The 20,821-nt window shown below is 49.2% G+C and overlaps 1 protein-coding gene and 1 long non-coding RNA gene across 2 annotated transcripts in view; one reads left to right on the forward strand and one right to left on the reverse strand.

The window, feature by feature from the left end:
- The window catches only part of LOC105724991 (uncharacterized), a 37,044-nt gene extending 34,905 nt beyond the window's left edge, over nucleotides 1–2,139 (forward strand). The window contains exon 4 of the long non-coding RNA XR_001109174.1: nucleotides 1,827–2,139. This is a non-coding gene — a long non-coding RNA (uncharacterized LOC105724991). The remainder of the gene's footprint in view (nucleotides 1–1,826) is intronic.
- A 640-nt stretch (nucleotides 2,140–2,779) lies between these two features.
- LOC135268649 (NUT family member 2G-like) lies at nucleotides 2,780–12,313 on the reverse strand. The gene is made up of 9 exons (XM_064361317.1): nucleotides 12,298–12,313; nucleotides 9,242–9,935; nucleotides 7,292–7,420; nucleotides 6,217–6,311; nucleotides 5,462–5,751; nucleotides 4,871–4,987; nucleotides 4,056–4,511; nucleotides 3,580–3,684; nucleotides 2,780–2,905 (listed from the first exon to the last, which is right to left on the reverse strand). The coding sequence occupies exons 1-9, from the start codon at nucleotides 12,311–12,313 to the stop codon at nucleotides 2,780–2,782; spliced, it is 2,028 nt and encodes a 675-aa protein (XP_064217387.1).
- Nucleotides 12,314–20,821: the final 8,508 nt, after the last annotated feature.

A 20,821-nucleotide genomic window follows, 5' to 3' on the forward strand; every position in this document is an offset into this window, starting at 1 on the left:
AGAGTTTAAAGATTTAAAGAGACATATAGATATAAAGATTTTATAGTTTGGGGATATTAATTTTGGAAACAAATTTTCTGAAATTTTTTGAATGTTTCTTATTCTTCTTAAATATATATATATGAAATATATATATATATAAAGAACAAACATCCTATATATAGGGTATATATATATGTAATATAGGATTTTGTTCTTTTAAAAAAAGCAGGTTTTTCCTCTGCAGCCTGACTGTACTCTTTTTTCTTTCTCTCTGCTCTACGTTGTTTCCCAGGCTCCATGCTGTTTTCTTTTTACTATTCATTTGGCATGAAAGTGTTGGAGAGCTGGTCAGGCCTGGCTTACCTGGGCAGAGGTGTGGACTGGATGTGGTTCCCCTCACTGTCTACCTGAACGCGTCAGTATCCTCCCCTCAGATCTTAAGGGCAGAGAGTCAGTGCCCATGCACCTCACTTGGCTGATAGGGTGGTCCCATGTGAAGCTTACTCGAATCTTTTCTTACTGCAAGGATGGCTGAATAACTACATACAATTATAACCTTGGGCTTTGCCAATGAACCTGTTGTTCTTCTTGTGTCAGCAATAGTAAATATATAATTACAGTCTTTGCAGCACACGTCTCCAATGGTCATTCCTGGCTCAGTCTCATTTCCAAATCTCTCCTCTAGAAAGTGATAATTTATGCTCTAACTGGTGATCAATCACCTCAGAATGGAGCATGAGGTGAGCTGACAATGGCAGCCTGGGGAAGGAACGCTGAGGTCCAGAATGGAAATGAGGCAGTCTGAATTTTTACCTCTTGCCTATTAAAAATTTTAAAAATATTCAAACAAGAGTTATGTAAATATTTGTTTTCATCATTTCAAAATTTCTTGGCCTCAGTTTTCAGAAGTCTTCATGGTTAAAGTTGGAACATAATGGCAATTCTAAAATTGCTATAAAGAGGTTTTCTTTAAGTCTAAGGATGTGAAAGTGTCCTTTGCACTTATTTTTTGTCTTTATTTACTTTGGATACATTTATTCAAACACACACATATTCTTGTCTAGCTATTGAATTAAAAAAGTTTTAAATCTATGTCATATAGCAGTAGTTTTCATTTTCATTGCAGTATATAATGTATATTATTCAATTTTATGTGGTATGGTTTGAATATGTCCCCAAAATTTATGCCTTGGAACTATCTTTTTTTTGGTGTTTCATACAAATTTATTGAATGAATACATAAATGGTCCAGTTGGAACATGATTTTGAAATCACAGTGGATACCATGTTGCCCCACCCTTTTCTAACCCCACCCACTACCATTTATCATGCAATTATACACCCAACAGCTTACGGGCTTCCTGTTTCCAGCGATTGCCCATTCCTGAAGAGGGATGCCTCTCCATCAAGATCACACTCCCTATTCAGGGCCTACATCTCAATGACTGGCCAATGCAGAGGCATAAACTACGGCCCCTTTCCCCAAAAGGGACAATTCAGCAGTGTTATCATGGCTCGGAAGCCCTCAGTGGGAGGATGACTTTGTTGTGACTGCCGCAGAGCTCACTTTTCTTGCTGCTCAATCACATTCCTTTTGCCCCCTCTGAGATGTTATTCCCAAGAGCACCAACATAAAATTCACTGAACACAAATCTCCAGCTCAGAGACTTGTCTCCAGAAACTCAGCCTGCCACAGGGGTGCATAGCTTCCAGACTTAACATGACTTTTCATCTAGTTTCTAGGATAAAGGTCAGACTCTGAGGTACAATTGCAAAGTAGAAGAAAGTGTCCATTGATTGTGCTTCTCATCCATCTAATGTCATTTTTTCACCCAACCTTCTAGTGTACCGACATCTTCCTACTATTCAGAGAGCCCCAGTCCATCAAAGCACCTAGAGTCGGTATTCCCACAACACCGCAGACTCCTATGTTACAAATGTTAAAAAGGCAGTCAGATTCAACTCCTTCATGCTAACATGCTAGTGAAAATCTACTCCCTTTCATCTTCCCATGGAATCTAAGGAAGTAGGAATTGAATAATTTCAATAGAAAGCGGAATGTCTCTCCTGATCCCACAACAGAAGCAAAGATCTTGGGTCACCTAGAATCAGGAAGATTTTAAATAATATTTTATTTGTATTTAGCCCTATTACCAAATTAATTCTGTGTTCTATTAAAGCTTGAGTTTTCTATTAAAGCTTTGAGTAACATCATCTATGAAAAACATTTTTGTCTTTCTTTCAATATTCAACCTATATATATTCAACATATATATACATATATATATTGAGATTTACTTAATTTTGTGATTTATTAAAGGATTGTAATCCATAATTTGAAACAGTCTTTCCTTTTTTCTAGCTTTTGGACTGAGAAAGGGTCCTACAGGTAACAATTCAATAAAATGTAGAGAATTGTTAAGGACACATTCATTAGTTCTTCAAAATACTATCCTACTACACCTTTTAACATTTAGAAAAAAATGAGAAAGTTTTGAAAATAATTTCCCTAAAATTATGTGGCTTAATCACACTCGATGGCTCAATTTGTTAAGAGGTGAGACATTTTTACTGAACCAGTGATTGTTTGCAAACCATGCTTTCTCACATGGCAATGTGAAAAATATTTCCTGAAAAGTAAGAGAAAATGGTAAATAGTTAAATTAGTCAACTGTTGCTGTGACAATACTGTGTGACAAACGACTCTAGGATCTTAGTGACTTACAACAACAAACATTAGTTTTCCTCCTTGGTAGAACTGCAGGGTGGCTGGAATGATTTGGCTTTAGGCTATGACTTAGGTTTTCTTGAGCGGATTAAAGTCCTCTGCTTTGCAGTGGCACACTCTTATTTCATCTGCATTCCACTGGCAAGGGCAAGTCACGTGGCTGAGCACAACATCAGTGGGTGGGGAACTAAACTTCTGCCAAGAACAACGGGAAGGGTGAGGAAGGAAGATCCCGGTGCCAATAATATATTCTATTACACTAGCTGATAGTTCAGAACCGTGTCTCTATTTCATTCACTTGTTTCTGAGTCGTGATAGTCATTGCTCAAATTAAAAAATTGGCCTTTTCTTTCATTACAAAAGATTATTGCTTGATAAAGTTAATTCTTTTTTTTTTTTTTTAAAGGGGGTGCATTTGCACTGTACAATCCTTTTCCAGTATATTTAGTTGAAAATCGTACAAAAGAAACATTATTTAATTAGGCTACCTAGGGAAATGTATCCTTTTGATAATTTTGTACATTGCATATTGTGGCATCAGTGTGTGCTTCATATTCTATGGTAAATAACCAGTTGTGGATGAAATCAGAAAAATGTGTCAGCACTCACTTAGGAAAAAAGCACGTGCTTCCTAATTCCTGATGAGGGTTAAGCAGGAGTGGCCGCCTCTCCCTGTGTCCATGTTGCAGGCAGCTGCCTTCTCCTCAGGTCCCACTGGGCAGAACAAGAGCCAGCCAGCTCTCTCCATCCCAGGATTTTCCAGGGATGCTGATAACTAAAGCAGGCGGGGGCTTGTGTGTGGGTAGTGGGAGGGATCAGGGCTTCCTCAGCATCCGTCAGTCCCTGGAGCATCTGAAGGGGCAGCTTACGTCTGGAGGAACGAGTGGGGCTGGCCCCCGTGGGTCCCCAGTGCCTGGCATCTCCCGGTCCCTCTGTACTCCTTCACAGACCCCCCTCCACTGAGCAGCACAGCCCTGAGGACAGAGGCAGCAGCCCCGAGAGCATTTCCAACAACACTATATTTATTTATATTTACACAGGAGGCCCCCAAGATGTTGCTCCACACCTCCTTGCTCTCCCTTTCTCTCCCTCCCCTCCCTCCCCCACCCTCCAAAGCTAATGCCCAGCAAGATCAGCACTGGGGGAGAAGTCTTTGCTTTGGGTCACCTGGTGCCATGAGGGTCCGAGAGTTGAGAGCCCCACCCTTGAGGATTGGCACCAGAGAGCCTGCCCTGTCCCTCTAGTGGCTACAGTGCTGCTTTTTGTTCCCCTTAGAGGGCAAGGGGTCACCCTTTCTCTTTTGGGACTGTGAGGGGCCACACATCCCCCAAGCCAGGGATTGTACCCCAGAGGCTCTGAGCGGGGCAGCCCTCAGCCTGATGGAATCTAGTCTCTCCAGAAGGACCACAGGGTTTATGGACCTGGCCATCCCAGTGCGTGCTCTGCCTCGTCCCTGAGGGTCCCGGGAAGCCCTCTGGGGGGTGGGTCTGTGGTCCTGGGGAGGAGAGTCTGGCCGGGCAGCCCTCAGCCTGCTGGAATCTAGTCTCTCCAAAAGGACAAAAGGGTTTATGGACCTGCTTATGCCAGTGCATGCACTGCCTCGTCCCTGAGGGTCCCGGTCAGCTGTCTGGGGTGGGCAGGTTTCCATGCCCCCCCCTTGTTGGGGGCCAGAGACATCTCTCTCTGCTCCTTGGCCCGCTGCAGACTCAGAAGACATTGAGTCCAGCTGGGCGGTGTCATGACTAGGGGCTGCCCTCGCACGCTGTTCCTCCTTCAGGGATAGGCAGCGCTTCTCTGCTACCTGTGGGAGGAAAGGGGGCACTTACTGGCACTGCCCTAAGTGTGAGCAGGGCCCAGGGCAGTGGAGACCAGGGCACTTGGGTGGCAGGCAGGGAAGCCTGAGGCAGCTGGGCTTCGTGTCAAAGACAGAGGGTGTGGCTCTGCCGGGCATCCCGCTGGGTCTCACTGCAGTTTGCATCCTGACTCCCCTCCCTGGCTCCTCTCCATCCTGCTCCATCTGAACCTGCACCTCCCCACCTCGGAGTGGCTCCTCAAGAAGCCGGGCGTCCCCGCATGGTGGGGTAGGCAATCAGGTGGGGCTTGTGTGCCGGGTCCCTCCTGCCCCCAGGGTACCTGGGTTCCCCTCCTTCCCTGCTCTACCTGGGCAAGGGTGAGTCCTTCCTCCTGCTCCAGCTCCTGGCTTAGGGCCAATAAATCCATCTGTGGATCTGGAGAAAGCAGTTCTTCCAGGAATCGGGGGTGAATGACGGCCTCCACCTGGAAACAGAAGGAAGACGGCGTGAGCTTCCCGGGCAGGGAGCAACCTGGAGCCAGGGACACCTGGAGGAGATGCAGAAAGCGGGGAGTGCCCCGTCCCCACCCTTCTGGAGCTGTCTCATATCACGGCAACCACAGCTACACACACAGACCGCAGACCTGGTAACATACGCACATGCAGACAGAGACACACAATCCACACGCAGACACACAAGCAGACCCACAGATGACACAGGAAAATACTCAGACACAAGTAACATACACACACTACATTCACAGCCACATAGACACACAGTAGCAAATCACAGACACAAACACACAGACACACACAATCACATACACAGACACTCAAAGCCATGGAAACACACACATCCACCCCCTGCAGAGTAGCTAAGGAACAGAGCTTAATTCCAAGGACCTGTGAGTGCCCCCCGCCCAGAATCCTGCAGACCCCAGCACTTCAGGCCAGCCCACCTTGGTGACAAAGTCTTCCTGGGAGCACAGATCATCAATATAGCTCAGGAAGTCGGGGTCTGAAAGCATCCCGTCCTCTTCCTGCTCCACTTCGCCCGCTTCCCTTTGTCCCGTGAGCTGCCCCATGGCCCCAACGGGAGGCCTCAGCAGGTCTTCCATGATGTCTATATACTCCTGCACCACTTCAAGGGGGATCTCCTCAGGGGCCTCGGTCTCCACTGGCTCCTGGGGCCTGGGTGGTGGCAGGCCGGCAGGCGGGGCCTTGAGGCCAGCCTTGCTGGGGAGGTACACTGAGGCAGGGAGGGAGGAGGATGGTGAGGGCTGCTCCTCCTGCCTGCACCACACAGGGGAGGGCAGGGCTCAGGGACGTGAATTCGGACCCAGCTGGGTCAGGACCACCTGAACCACAGTGCCCCCAGAGGAGACGCCGCAGGAGGGGCACATGTGAGACAGCATCGTTTTGGAGGAAGTTTGGAGCCACCGATAAGCTGAGTACTCTACCCGCTCATCCCTGCTTCCTGGGCAGATTGTATGTTGAGTTTTGGAATGAGGAAGGGAGAGAGTAGCTAGGAAACGTGACCAGGTGAATACCTACTTCATGACCACGGGCCGCCCAGCCCCCCGGCTCCCCTGAGCTGTCTTGTTGGAAGGAACAGATCCCTCTCTTGAAGGGAGGCATGGGGTGTGGGGACAGTGGCCTCCCTTGGCCCCTCTGGCCTTTTCCGTGGCTCCTGTGGGAATGTGGGAAGCCGTACCTGGCTGCTTGACCACCTCAGAGGCTGATGGTCCTTGAGGTTCAAGCCTCGACTTCTGAACCTGCATCTCCTCCTCAGCCTCTAACTCCAGGAACCTGGGGTGAAGAAGGTGCAGGCCATGCTGAGAGGGTCCAGTCCCCCTGCCCCCAGGACCAGGCAGCAGCCGATGGCAGGGATGGGAAGGAGTGCCTCAGGTGGGTTGTTCAGGCCCTCCCTGGGACCCATCCCCCCATCCAGGAGGGAGCTGCTCCCAGAGTTCTGGGCTCACCCTCCCTCACCCGGCCCTTGCAGAGCCCATGGCATCAACAGGGCTTCCCGACTCGAGTCAGGGCCATGAGGCCCTGGAGGGCACCAGGGGAACCCTTCCTCCAGGCTTCAGCTGGTGAGGGGTGGGGTTTATGGCAGAAGGTGTCAGGAATGTTGCCCAGATGCAGGAGTCCTGAGGTTGGGACTGTGGGTCCTGGAAGGATAACCCAGGAAGATGAGGCCTGGGAGAACCCTGCTCAGGAGGAAGGAAAAGCTGGTCCCAGAAGACAGGGCCCCTTTCCCCTGAGGCTGCTGTCTTTCTGTCTTAACAGAGGGGACTTTGAGGAGGAAAGGCAGGCAGGCCAGAGATGGGTCTCGTGGTGTCCTGGACGCAGGTCTCCCCTGACCCAGCGCAGGTTTCTCCAATCCTGGCCAGGCTGGGAAGGGTGAAAACTGACTTCTGGCCACTGCTGTGAGGAGAGTGCACCCCGCTCTGTCTATAGTCGCCAGCGCCCCTTCTCCCCATCCCCACAGCTGGCGGTGATCTCCTTTGGGCTGTGATGCTGGCTGCTCCCTCCATGACCCCCAGTGTCAGGCAGGGGTTGGCCCCAGGCCAGGCAGGGCGTGGCTTCCCACCAGGGCAGGATACAGACCCCAGAGCACCCTAGAAGGGAGGAGCAGCTTCCTGAGGGAGCCAGAGGCCCAGGAAGGCCTGTGTTTGTCCACACCCTCCTCATGCTCCACACTGAGAAGCCACCATGGCCACCGGGCCTCTGTCACCCTCTCTCACCCTGCCATGCGGGCTCTGCCCTGCACCCCAGACACTCACTTTCCCGCTATCTCATAATAGATCATCCGGTCAAAGTTGCTTGTGTGCTGCCATTCCTGCACGGCCCACCACAGTCCCTCCTCCAGGGTCATGCTGGGTTTCCGCTGGGCCAGGGACCGGAGAACTGGGCTGTAAGGCGATGCAGTCAGTCCCAGTCCACAAGCCCACCCTCCATCCCCAGCCCACCTGGTCCCAACACCCGGCCCCTGTCCTCCCCACATGTGTCCTGCCATGTGTCCCTGTCCTGTTCTCCCCAAAGTGGGCTCCTCAGCCTCTAGGACAGGCCCCCAAGATCAAACATCAACACAAGCCACTGGGTGGCCTCTCCAACTGCCCCTTGAGTCCTCAGTGTTGACAAGTGAGCTCAGTACTATGGGTGGAATGTGTGTGTCCCCAGCATTCCTGTGCTGAAGCCCTGAGCCATGGTGTGTCAGTTCTTGGAGTCAATCGGGGTTAGAGCAGGTCATGTGGGTGGGTTCCCATCATGGCATCTGAGTCCTGATAAGGGCAGGAGGAGACACCAGGGCTCTCCTTCTCAGCCTGGGACTTCCGGCCTCTGGAGCTGGGATACATGAATGTGTCCTGATAAAGCACCCGGTCTATAGGATTTGTTATGGCAGAGCCCGAGCTGACTGAGACAGTGCACACAAAGAATGACGGGGGAGCGAAAGTTCACTGTGCAGGTTCCAGGACCCCAGGACTCAGCATTTAACCAGCTTCCTGGGGACTCTGGAACAAGGCAGCCCCTGGGGGCGCAGCCTCAGGGTCCTGGAGAGGAGTGGAAATCAGAACCAAAGCAGAGCAGCGTCCAAGCCCACTGCATGCGGAGCCTGTGAGCCTGGGGTGGCTCCATTCTGAGAATCAGGGTCCCAAGTGCACCGGGACTCAGCTCCAAGGGAGAAGGTAACCAGTTCCAGGATGCAGGGGCGGCAAGATTTTTGGGAGCAAAGATGGGGCCTCCTTACACCTACACACTAGGCAGGGGACTTGCCTAGGGGAGTGATCAGTATATTGCATGGTAGATGTGCTCAAGCTCCCATGGAGTATGGGTTTGCTCATCAGCGGGGGATACAGGGTCACAGAGGCACTGCAGGATGGAGAGAGGCAGGACTGGGACTGAATCGACAAACTCTCCCAGATGCTGGCATTGCTGCCTCAGTCACCACAGTCCACGGCCCTGGGCTGCTGGGCTCGTGGTGCACTCAGAGTCATCACCAGAGCCCATGGCTTTGGGGAGCGCTGTCCTGGATGGCCTAGTTCTGATAATGATAGCAATAGGGACAGTAATCATAACTGCTATCATGTAATGTGTCACAGCATGTGCCGGGCACTGTGCTGCGTGCGTCATATGTGAGCTCAAGTCACCTCTTCACCATCCTCTGAATGAAGGATCATCATCCCTTTTTCTAGGAGGGATCAAGGGTGAAGCTGCAAATACCTGCCCAGCACTGACCCTAGTGTGGGGCCCGAGACCATCCGCTGTGCAGGCTCCACCACCGCTGTGCCAGCGGGACCTCGGCAGAACAGTGGGCGTGTGCCAGGTTCCTGCAGCTCCCACCCCAGCCCCATGTGATGTGCCCCCGGCCTTCACCACCCAGGTCAAGGGGAGGCACTGGGGTGCACTCAAAGACCTAAACCCAACCCGTGGCTCATGTTGGACCGGGAACCCTCTGTGACCTGGGTGTTCTGTAAACATTGTCATGAAAATGATTGAAAGTAAGGATTGGCTGGACTCACAGGACAGTGAGGGGTAGGTGAGATGAGGCCCCTGAGAGTCTGTCCTGAGAGGCAGCCAGATTAATGTTGCTGAAAATGTGCCCTTCCATAGCTCAACCCATCGCCTTCAACGCCACCCTGCAAGCTCCCCTGAACAGAGTGACCTCCCTTCCATCCAGCAGCCTCTTTACGGGTAAGCTGCAGGATGAGCTCTGGTGCCCCGAGGACACTCACATGAAGAAGGAGGAAAGCGCCTCGGTGTCGGGACTCTGGGGAAGGTGCCTCCGGGCCAGGGGCTTGTAGTGCTGCCAGAGTCGGAAGTTCTCATATATGCTCTTGTTGTTGCAGGAGTCGTCCGGGGGGGTCTTGGCCTGGGAGGGAGCCAGGCTGCCCTCTCCATGAGCCCCTTGTGGCCATGGCCCAGCGTTCCCTGGAGGCATCATGGGGGCTGGCTGGGGAGCCGGTGGTGCTGGAGGAGGAGGGCCCTGGGGCCAGCCTCCCTCGCAGGCCTGGGTGCCCCCAAAGACCTGGGCAGCCATAGCGGGCACCACAGGGGCAGCTGCCAGGGGTCGGGGAGGTGGATATGCGACGCCCTCGCAGAGGGTGCCTGGAGCCTGCCAGACGAGGGAGGCCTGACTTAGGAGCAAGGTCTGTGCCTGAGGAGCCTTCACAGGCCCCACTTCTGTCCCCATCTGGGCAAGGACGTTGGAAGCCCCAGCCCAATTCGGGCCTCGGCCATCCTGTCCTGCCACCACAGGGGTCCTGGGGAAGGCAGACAGCACTGAAGGGCCACCTGGAGGAACCACTGCAGTCACGAGGGGAGGCCCGTGTGCTGGGCCGGGAGCAGGTGTGGCGAAGGGCAGAGCCGTGAACGCTGGCATGGAGGTGCCAGGATTCTCGGTCACACCCAGTTCCAGCCCTGGGCATGCTGTGGAGACAAAGGAAAGAGGTGAATGAGCTGGGGTCTGCAGGTCCGCTGTAGTCACTGGGAATCAGAGGGGTGTCCCAACAGCTGAGGGCCTGTGACAGGGAAACTGCAGCTTGCAAGTGTCCCTGTGTGTGCATCAGATCCTCTGTGACTCCACGGGAGGGTCGCTTCACTAGAGAGCCTGGCCCTGGCTCCTCTAGACTCCCTGACCCCTGTCTGCCAAGAAGCAACAGCCAAGCCTTCGCTGCCTCTGATGGTCTCCCTCGGGCATCCCTGGCAGACCTTGCCAGCCTTACAGGCATCTCCCAAGCCATGGGTCAGGGATGAATCTCTCACCAGCTTGGAGGCCCTCAGCGTGCTCAGCAGCAGGTGAGGGGCCTCCCCCAGGGCAGTGCTCCGCACTCAGAAGGCCTACAGGAAGCCAGAAGCTTCCTAATGCTATGGCCCCATCTCCTCTTCAGTCTTCCTTTTCCTGAAGCTCTTGTAAAGCCCTTTCTTTCCTAACTCAACACAACAAAAGAAAGCCACTGGATAGACTGGGTGTGGTGGGTCATGCCTGTAATCCCAGCACTTTGGGAGGCCAAGGCGGGTGGATCACCTGACATCAGGAGTTCAAGACCAGCTTGGTCAACATGGTGAAACCATGTCTCTACTAAAATACAAAACTCAGCTGAGTGTGGTGGCGCACGCCTGTAATCCCAGCTACTCAGGAGGCTGAGGCAGGAGTATTGCTTGAACCAGAAGGCAAAGACAGCAGTGAGCCAAGATTGCACCAGTGCGTTCTAGCCTGGGTGAAAGAGGAAGAATCTGTCTCAAAAAAGAAACAGTGAAAGAAAACCACTGGATGGAAATCTGTCCCAAGCCAGCACGCTGTGAACCCTGAAGATAACCCGTACGCGTCACGCCCAGCCTGCAAGTGATTGTCCTGGCACCATGCACAGCAAGTGCTACACACGGGTCAGATTCGGCCCACCCTTTCCTCAGTGGTCGGTGGTCCTGGCTGCCACTCAGGAAGCTCCGTTCCCAGGGAGCGGGTCTGAGAAGTAGGAGTTCCCTGAGATACTGTCATTGTGCAGCCAGCAACAGCGGCACCCGATTAGAGCACAGCCAGCAAGCGGTGAGCAGTGGGGCTGTCAGGGGAGGTGTCCACGGATTTTCACAGCTGCTGGTCGTGTTACAATAGGTCATGGGACAGCGAGCCCACCTCTGGTCCTTTTCCTTTGAGCTCCCAATAACTGAATATAGTGACCAACCAAGAACCAGAGGTTCTTGGGCCATGGGCCAGGTGGGCAACGTTGTCTGGAGCTCATCCCTGTTCACTAGGACCTCATGCAGTCTCCAGTCAAGGGGGATAAAGGATACAGCACACGCACCTCATCAGTCAGGACACACATCCTAACTTGAATAATAATAATAATAATAATAATAATAGGACCGTCTTCCTATTTGTGTGTTACCCTCCTTCGTCTACTGAACAGGAAACCAGTCTTTCCAGACCCTTCCACTGAGAACCAACAAGAGTCCACACCTGTCCCCATTCATGAGGTAGTAGACATGGAATAGAAGCAAATCCTTCATCTCCATAGTAACACAAAGTGCAGAGGGCAGGCCATGAGCTAGCAGATAAGAGGAAGTGGGTCTGAAGACCTGGGCTTCCACAAAAGGAGGAACAATTCAGAACAACCTGGGAAGCCCAGGCCGTGTTGCCTGAACTTCCCCAACTGCCCCCACCCCTGTTAAACCAGAGCCAACAGCCACCTGAACTGACGGAGAAGCCACCCCTGCGGAGGGAGCTGAGAGGCTGCGGCAGTTACAGTAGCGCCCAGCCTCGCCCACCCAGAGGCTGTCACTGCGTGTTCTGTCACAGACAACACACCCAACAGTTTTCTGGCTGAGACCACTTCTCCCCACTCCTCCCTAACATCTAGAAAAGTCAAGTCCAAATCCCTCTGAACAACATGGAAGGGCACCTTCCAGGAGCCTGAACACACAACACAGGGCTCAGGCTTGCCTCTCATCCTCCGTGGGCCACCAGCACAACACGATCCCACCACTCCCTACAAACACACGGTGACGTGACCTATCCCCCTCTAGAAAGAATCAATACATCCACTCCATCCTTTCCCCTACATGGTGTATTGCCCCAAGCATCTTGGTCCACCTCTAAGGAGCCGTTCTCCCTAACCACAGACTCAGGGTGCCATGGCCCTCCCCAGGTGTGATGTCTTTGGGGACATCCAGTGGTCCCTCCCTCCTCAACATGAGCTCTATCAACTGTCCCCAGGGCAGTGTCAACTTTGAATTCCCAAGGATTTGAAACATGGCAGAGAATTGGATAATGCCCCTGTCCCTACAGCCTCACCTCCATTTGAAGCCATCCCCTCAGGCTGGGTGCTGATCACTGCTGTCTGACAGTTTCCACAATAAGAGTCAAGGGCAGGACCCAGAGAGTGACCTGCCTCAACAGATACTCCTGAGTTCAGGTAGATCAGTTAAAATCTGAAAGTAAGGAAGTTTAGAACCCAGGGCCCCAGACATTCTGCAGAGGGGGAGGGGCGCTGCAGCAGGTACTGGTAGCGGTGAGGGACATTCTGTGAAGGGCTCCAGCCAATAGGCAAGAACTGAGGTTCATTTCCAGCTGCAGGGCAGCAGCGCAGACGGCATGAGCCTCTTCAGGCAACTTTTAAATTGTCCTTCTGACTCACAGCACACAGCTTCAACCTGATGTCCCCTTCACTTCCATTCTTTATCAACAGACCTACTTTTGTGCCCCTGAACCCATGCTCCTTCCCACTTGGGCTCTTTCCCACTCTTGATGAATTTCAACAGGGGCTGCACTTCCTAAACACAATTTAGGACACTACCTAAGAACCCCTGTGTTTGTCAGACGATCCACGTCTGGATCCTGTGCCTGGTTCAGAGGATCCAGGCTATTAGGTGGCTGTGTGCTCATCATTGTTATGGAAGCCGTCCTTGTGCCCCCAGGTCGTGTATGTTGCTGGAATCTGTCCACACCAGCAGGCCGGCCTTACTTCCCATCTCCTTTGCTGGAAAGCCTCAGTCCAGGAAAGAGTGGCTATGAGGCCAGAAAGTCTTTCATTTTGTTTTCCAGCATATTGTGCTGGTATCAAATATTTATTTTTTATCTTTTAAATGATTTTAATTTAACCAAGCAACACTTTTGCATGGTTCCAAATTCAAATTGTGCACAGTGGAACAGGCAGTGACCAGTCTTCCTCCCACCTCTTTCCCTGTCCACAGCATTTTCTTTCCTGGAGCAAACGGGTGTTTGCTCCAGGAAAAGATGAGAATGGTGTTTTGAGAGATGAGAATCTTGGCCAGTGATTTTAGAAGAAAATGCAAACAAAAGAAAAACGAGGTTTGCAATTGAAGGTACATGTGTTCTTCAAGATGAAGACATCAATTGAATTGGTTGGATCCCCGTGCAGTGGTCAGAGAAGTCCTTTGGCAACTGACAGAACAACATCTGGAGATCAGGAGCTGGGTTTTGTTTGAAGAAACTTCTCTACAGGAGTCATGAGCAGAGGCAAACGAGTGTGGGAGAAAGGAGGGGACTCTCAGGGAGGAGTACAAAAGGAGAAAAGAAAAGAGTGTCATTGGTGAGGAAGAAAATGGAACACCGCTTCTGCTTCTTCCCTCTACCTCCTTCCCTTTCTTCCTGTGGATGGACAACCCCAGCCCACTGAGGGTGGGAGCTGAGTTTAATCTTATTCTCCCGATGCATACTGTTTTGTCTTCACTTCTGTTGAACATCAGCTTTTTATATTTTTATTATTATGCATTTGGTTTCCCACGGCATCTCAAACATGCTTCGGTCACTGAGAAATGAAGGTTGCCTATTCGCAAAAAAAAAAAAAAAAAAGAAAAAAATTAGGAGGAGGTTGGGGAAGGGAAGACTCCTTCAGACGGATGAGCGCACACTGTGTTCATTTTCTGAAACACTCCCTGTTGGCACTTACGAAGCGTTTGCCCCTTCTGAAGACAACTGGACTCAAGAAGGCAGAGTTGTGGGAAAACATAACTTGGGCCACACTGCAGGGAGGGCAGCGGATTGCAGGTCTCAAACCCAGGGTTCCCCCCTCCTTTCTACAGTTGTGTGAGAAACTCTTTTCCTAACTCCTCTCCAATATTCCTCATGGGTTCTTGGTTTGGTCCCAACTCTAAACCTGAATGGTCCTTGAGCATTTCTATGAAATGCCTCCAAAGTGGCCACTGGGAGGGGAGCGACCTCCACGCAGTGCCTGCCTGTCTGGGTGCCCCCAGGCCTTTTGTCCTCTGAGACAGAGCTGCCTTCCTACATGCAGCCCTCTTCCACCGTGCAGCTCACCTCGATCTTAGCTGAGATCAACGGAGAGCAATTCAAGCAAAACCATGGTAAACTTAACGAATTAAAACAAAAACAAAATAACCACTTTTGGAGACCTTTCTGAGGACTTGATCTTTTATCACGGGGCAACCTTCAATGATTTTCCATCAATAACTTCATCTCAGAGCGATGTTGATGGAAAAATCTCCTAGTCAGGCACTGAGGAAGGGCAGAATGCTTGGTCACTTCCTCCCCTTGTCAAGTCAGTCAGCCGACGCTTTCTCAAGATTCTCACGCACAGCTTTGACACTGGATTTGAATGAGTCTTTTTCTGAGCCACTGATAGAAAAAGTATACCGTGGAACAGTGTCTTGTCTGAATTCTGCAATCCCCTCTGTATGTGTTTGAAGTCCTAGATCCCAGGAGGAGAGACAATCAAATTAGCCAAAGGTAACTTGTGAAGACTGGCCATGGGAGGTGGTGGCTAAAAGTCCTCTGGCCCCTGCTCTCTGAGCATGACCACAGGGAGTCCTGGGCCACACTGACTGCTGAGAAAGAACGTCTCAGAGCATGGATCTCATTTCACAAGACAGATACTATTCCACCCAATAACAGAAGGTAGGTAGAGGAATGGCGGGTCCATGCTGTGTCCTACAGAGCTCTCAGTTTCTGCACTTGAGGCTCTGGGCCAACATAGACGTGAAGACTCTTCACTTTTATCAGGAGGAGCCATGAATGATAGGAACCTGCAAATGAGCAGAAATGATCTGTGGATTAAAGTTTCTTCTGAAGCTATTAGAAATTCAAGTCAGTGAGTTAGTTCTCTACTAGCTTTTTCTTGCCAACTTTAATTGCAACTATGTTGCAGAGTGCGCTTGGGGGAAGGTGGAATTACTCCCTTACTATCTGCTGCTTTGGCTAGTGAAATTGATCAAAGCTATAACAAAAACACTTTTAGAAATCATTTGAACGCGGTAGGAAAAACTGTGGGCGTGGAGTCAGAAGAAAGTATCTTTTGGAGTGCTTTTTCAGGTCTAAAATTGTTTGCCAGAAACGTTCTTTAATGGAACCTCCAGACTGGGTAGGAAAACAGGGCATAGTATATTTTTTAAAAGGCATGAGCAGGAATGAAATAAATGCAGTCCAAAGGGGGAATGCAAGACTTAGGCAATCTGAGGAATCTTTGATTTAGGGTAAACCCTCCAAAGGTGAACCTTTTAGCGAGGCTGTCAGCTAAGTGCATGGACTGCAGATTTGTATTACTGAATATTAGGAGAGGTGGTTTGGGACGTGCTGGTTTCTCAGAGGGACGGTCATGGAGGTTCCAATGAGGAGGCGTCGCCTGGCCCCAGGAAGTGCCCAGGTTCCGAGTGTCTCCATTTGCACAGCTCCTGTGGGGCCCTCCCATAGGGCCCTTCACGCGCCCTTGCACAGAAATGGCTGTTACCCAACGACTTTTGCTTTCATGGCGTCCTCCGTGGTGTTACCTAAAAACAAAGCTATGTATGATTAGAAGGTAATCACCTCCTGGCCATGCTTCCGCTGGTCATCAGTGTCCGCTGGGCGACCTCGCCCTTGTGGCCACAGCGGGCCTATGGCTGCGCTTAAGGCGGGAGCGTGCCCAGCGGGGACCCTGCAGGACTCCCAGACCGCGCTTCTTTCCCTTGCTGGCCTGGCCCTGAAATGAGGGAGGAGGTTTAACAGTGCAGTGGGAACTCCAAAGTGTGTCTCCCCCATTCCTCTCACATTTTGAACAATGCAAGAGCTTGAGGAAAACCCCAGCAGTTGAAACTGTGATGCCCTTCAGCAAAGAAATAGCTCCTGTCCTGGGAGAATCAGTGATGTTCCCATGGACATCCTCATTTGGTGAGTTGTGAAGCTTGTTGACTTAAGCAGAATGATCACCCAGCATGGATGTTCCAATACGCTCATTTGTCAGTGATATGAGCGGTTGCAAAGTCGAAGAACAGGCCTTTAGTCGTAGTCTGTTCACTTGGTAGCACAAGTTGGTTGTGGATACAAGAGTGTGGCCAAAGTCAAGAAAAGCTTCTATGAGAATCACTTACTTATGTGGAATTTATAAAAAAAAGTAGGGCATATTATTTGTAAATTGTAGGCTACAAATGTATTATATCTAAAATGTACTGCACACGTGTGTGTGTCTTCTTGGGCAGTTGGGTCAGTGTGTATACTTGAGAATGTAAGAAAGGTTTGTTTTGGATTTTGGGGGGTATGAGATTTGTGGGGTGGTTGTGTGTATGTGAAAAATGTGTTTATATGACTTCTTAGTTTGCAATTTGATATGTATTTAACTGGTGAGAATCTAATATATATTCGCATGTGTGGGTTGGTGGTGTCTGTGTGGAAATTGCAGATTAAAGAAGGTCATAACTGGGCTGGGTGCGGTGGCTCACACCTGTAATCCCAGCACTTTGGGAGGCTGAGGCGGGGGGATCACCTGAGGTAAGGAGTTCAAGACCAGACTGACCAACATGGTAAAACCCCGTCTCTACTAAAAATAAAAAAATTAACTAGGCATGGGGGTGCAAGCCTGTAGTCCAAGCTACCTGGGAGGCTGAGGCAGGAGAACCACTTGAACTGGAGAGGCGGAGGTTGCAGTGAGCCTAGATCGAGCCACTGCACTCCAGACTGAGCAACAGAGCAAGACTCCGTCTCAAAAAAATAAAATAAATAAATAATTATTGAATGTAGGAATCAAAGAATGGGGTTTCAGGTTGGGTGCCCTTAGTTCAGTCCCTGAGAGTTTATAAGCAATAGTGTTTTGTTTTTTAAAAGAAGTGAAAAAAGGGAGCATAGTTGTATTGAAGGAGAAGTTTAACTGTGACTCTGGTCCCCAAACAGTCTCACCTGACTCCTTATGCTGCTGTGGGACTAAAGTGTCTCATTAGAACTGTCCTTAGTCAGCCGCTTTACACCTGCCTCTATTAGCTACTGGATATGAAGCTTCCCCAGAAAGATGCAAGAACTCAACACGGGCACTCTCCATAACTGAGGCAACCCTGGGAGGGCCTGAGAGCCAAGTCTATCTTCCAGCAGCACTCCCAGCAAATGGGGAAACAAGTCCTTCATCAAGGAGGAATCTAGGTGGCTGATGCCCACATCCACCACAGTCTGCTCCTGTTCAGCTCGAATCCATTTCTTCATTTGCAGTCTGAGGGTGGAAGACAAATGCATGTGTCTTTGTGTTCAGGATTGTAGGAGGTGCAGGTATGTTTAGGGTACTGTGTCTTTATGTATACAAAGTTGGGGTTTGTGTGTATGAATTTAGGGAGTGTGAGGGGCTGTGTATATATTGGGGTCATGTATACAAAGTTGGGGTTTGTGTGTATGAATTTAGGGAGTGAGGGGCTGTGTATATATTGGGGTCATGTATACAAAGTTGGGGTTTGTGTGTATGAATTTAAGGAGTGTGAGGGGCTGTGTATGTATTGGGGTCATGTATACAAAGTTGGGGTTTGTGTGTATGAATTTAGGGAGTGTGAGGGGCTGTGTATGTATTGGGGTCACGTATACAAAGTTGGGGTTTGTGTGTATGAATTTAGGGAGTATGAGGGGCTGTGTATGTATTGGGGTCACGTATACAAAGTTGGGGTTTGTGTGTATGAATTTAGGGAGTGTGAGGGGCTGTGTATGTATTGGGGTCACGTATACAAAGTTGGGGTTTGTGTGTATGAATTTAGGGAGTGTGAGGGGCTGTGTATGTATTGGGGTCATGTATACAAAGTTGGGGTTTGTGTGTATGAATTTAAGGAGTGTGAGGTTCTGTGTATGTATTGGGGTCACGTATACAAAGTTGGGGTTTGTGTGTATGAATTTAGGGAGTATGAGGGGCTGTGTATGTATTGGGGTCACGTATACAAAGTTGGGGTTTGTGTGTATGAATTTAGGGAGTGTGAGGGGCTGTGTATGTATTGGGGTAATGTATGCAAAGTTGGGGTTTGTGTGTATGAATTTAAGGAGTGTGAGGGGCTGTGTATGTATTGGGGTCATGTATACAAAGTTGGGGTTTGTGTGTATGAATTTAGGGAGTGTGAGGGGCTGTGTATGTATTGGGGTCACGTATACAAAGTTGGGGTTTGTGTGTATGAATTTAAGGAGTGTGAGGGGCTGTGTATGTATTGGGGTCATGTATACAAAGTTGGGGTTTGTGTGTATGAATTTAGGGAGTGTGAGGGACTGTGTATGTATTGGGGTCACGTATACAAAGTTGGGGTTTGTGTGTATGAATTTAGGGAGTGTGAGGGGCTGTGTATGTATTGGGGTCACGTATACAAAGTTGGGGTTCGTGTGTATGAATTTAAGGAGTGTGAGGGGCTGTGTATGTATTGGGGTCACGTATACAAAGTTGGGGTTTGTGTGTATGAATTTAGGGAGTGTGAGGGGCTGTGTATGTATTGGGGTCACGTATACAAAGTTGGGGTTTGTGTGTATGAATTTAGGGAGTGTGAGGGGCTGTGTATGTATTGGGGTCATGTATACAAAGTTGGAGTTTGTGTGTATGAATTTAGAGAGTGTGAGGGGCTGTGTATGTATTAGGGGGAAGCCACCACATATGTTTATGGTAGAGTTGGAGTTTTGTGTATAATGTGAGGATTCTTTTGGATTATATGTGTTCTAGACTGTGGGTAGTTTATGTGGATATTCATAGTATGTGTAGGGAGTGTGTACATGCATTTGAAGGAGGGTAAGGTTATGTGAAGTATGTGTTGAATTCTGGTGGGATGAGGCATGTGTGAACAGCTGGTCTGAGAAGGCTAGAGTGCTTAACATATGCATTTGGGGATTGGGAGCTGGTGTCTGTGCATGTATTTAGCTCATGGAAGGTTGTAGATGTGTATTTCTAACTGTAGATGATTGAGGATGCATATTTGGGGAGTTTTGAGAGGATGTGTGTGTGTGCATGTACCTGCGTGCATGCACATGCGTGTGTGTGTGCAGTGTGTGTTTTGGTGGGTGGGGCATGCATCCATCAGAATATCCCAGATTATCTGATGTAACAAATAATTCTGCATCTCAGTGACTTCCAACAACGTAGGCTTCTCACATAAGTTACATGTCCTCCATTGGTTGGCTTTGATCAATTACCACTCCTCTGCCTTGGATCCAGATGGATGGAGCAACCTCATTTGGGACAGAACTAGAAGGACTTTTTCTGCTCAGAGTCATACATGGCATTTCTGCTCACATTTCATTTTCCATAACAAGTCATGTGGCCATACTCGAGTTAAACAGACTGGGGATGTGTAATCTCTCAGACAGAGACACCACAGAGAAGGACCATAAATACTTTTCATAGTGATACATCCACCCCATTGTGTATCCATTCAGAACGTATTCCATTGCTGGGTTTATATTTCACTAAGGGGTATGGGGAGTTGATGAGGGAGTGTATTTAGGTGTGTGAAGGCTGCTGTGTGACAAGGGATGCATTGGCAGGTGTGGGATGTTTTGATACTAACATGTTTTGGGGATTTGTGTCTGTTTGGGGTATTTGTATTCTGTGTCCTGTATATGTTTTATATATTTAAGATATATATTTATGTAGGTAGGTTGAATAAGTATTCAGTGGTGTTGGAAATGTGTTTTTAGGGGAATATGGGTGAGTTTTTAGTATATTACAGAAGCATAGTGAGTTTTGGGTTTATCCTGAGGGTACTAGATAATTATGTGTTCATATTTGAATGTGGGGTATGTGTGTGTGTGTATTTGCATGGTGGGGGTGGTTCTGTGTATTTTGATGGTAATGTGAGATATTGTGAATATGTGTGCATACATTTGAAAAAGACAGGTAATGTTACATGTTTTAGTGTTTTGTGTGTATTCAGAGTTGAGGAGTTTTATGTATACTAATGGTGTCTAGTTGAGAATTTAGGTGTACATTTTTGGTATGAGGAATTTGGAGGCAGAGGGATGGCTGGGTGTATTTGGGTGTTGCAAGCTATATGTATGTCATCTGAGAATATGGACAGAATATAGTTTTCAAGATGGAGGCTTGTGTATGTTTGTGTTTGGATCTGTGAGTATATTGTGCATGTATTATTCAGGCATCTGGAGTTTGTGTAATGTGAACAGTGTGAATTTATTCAGGAAATGTGATAGTTGTGTGTCCATTCTAGAGCTGTGAGTGTGTGGCCTGTGCTTCTACCAGGGGAGTAAAGGATAATTTCCTTTTTTCCCCTATTTTTATAGCATTTTATGTAACGCATGAAACTGTCTTTGCATAAAAATTCATACAGAGTTGCTAGAGAGCATACGATTTCCAAAAATGTCCTGGTTTTTTTGTAACATTAAGTTTTTCTAAGGATGCACTCAAGTCAGTGGTAAAATGCAGACATCATGCAATACTTCATTATCTTTAGCAAACCATTCTCATTATTTTGTCTCCGCACAGTTTTAACTCTGATACCCACTTTGTGCAGGGTTTGCTAGAACCAGGATGTCAGAAAACCATTAAGGCAGGATCTACAAGAGGTCAATATTTCCAAACAGCAGTAATAGCCCCTTGGCCCCCACTCCCACTTCAGATATCCATACAGTC

This window comes from Aotus nancymaae, unplaced genomic scaffold (assembly GCF_030222135.1).
Source record: "Aotus nancymaae isolate 86718 unplaced genomic scaffold, 86718_ANA_hifiasm-v0.15.2.pri h1tg000041l, whole genome shotgun sequence".
Lineage (NCBI taxonomy): Eukaryota > Metazoa > Chordata > Mammalia > Primates > Aotidae > Aotus > Aotus nancymaae.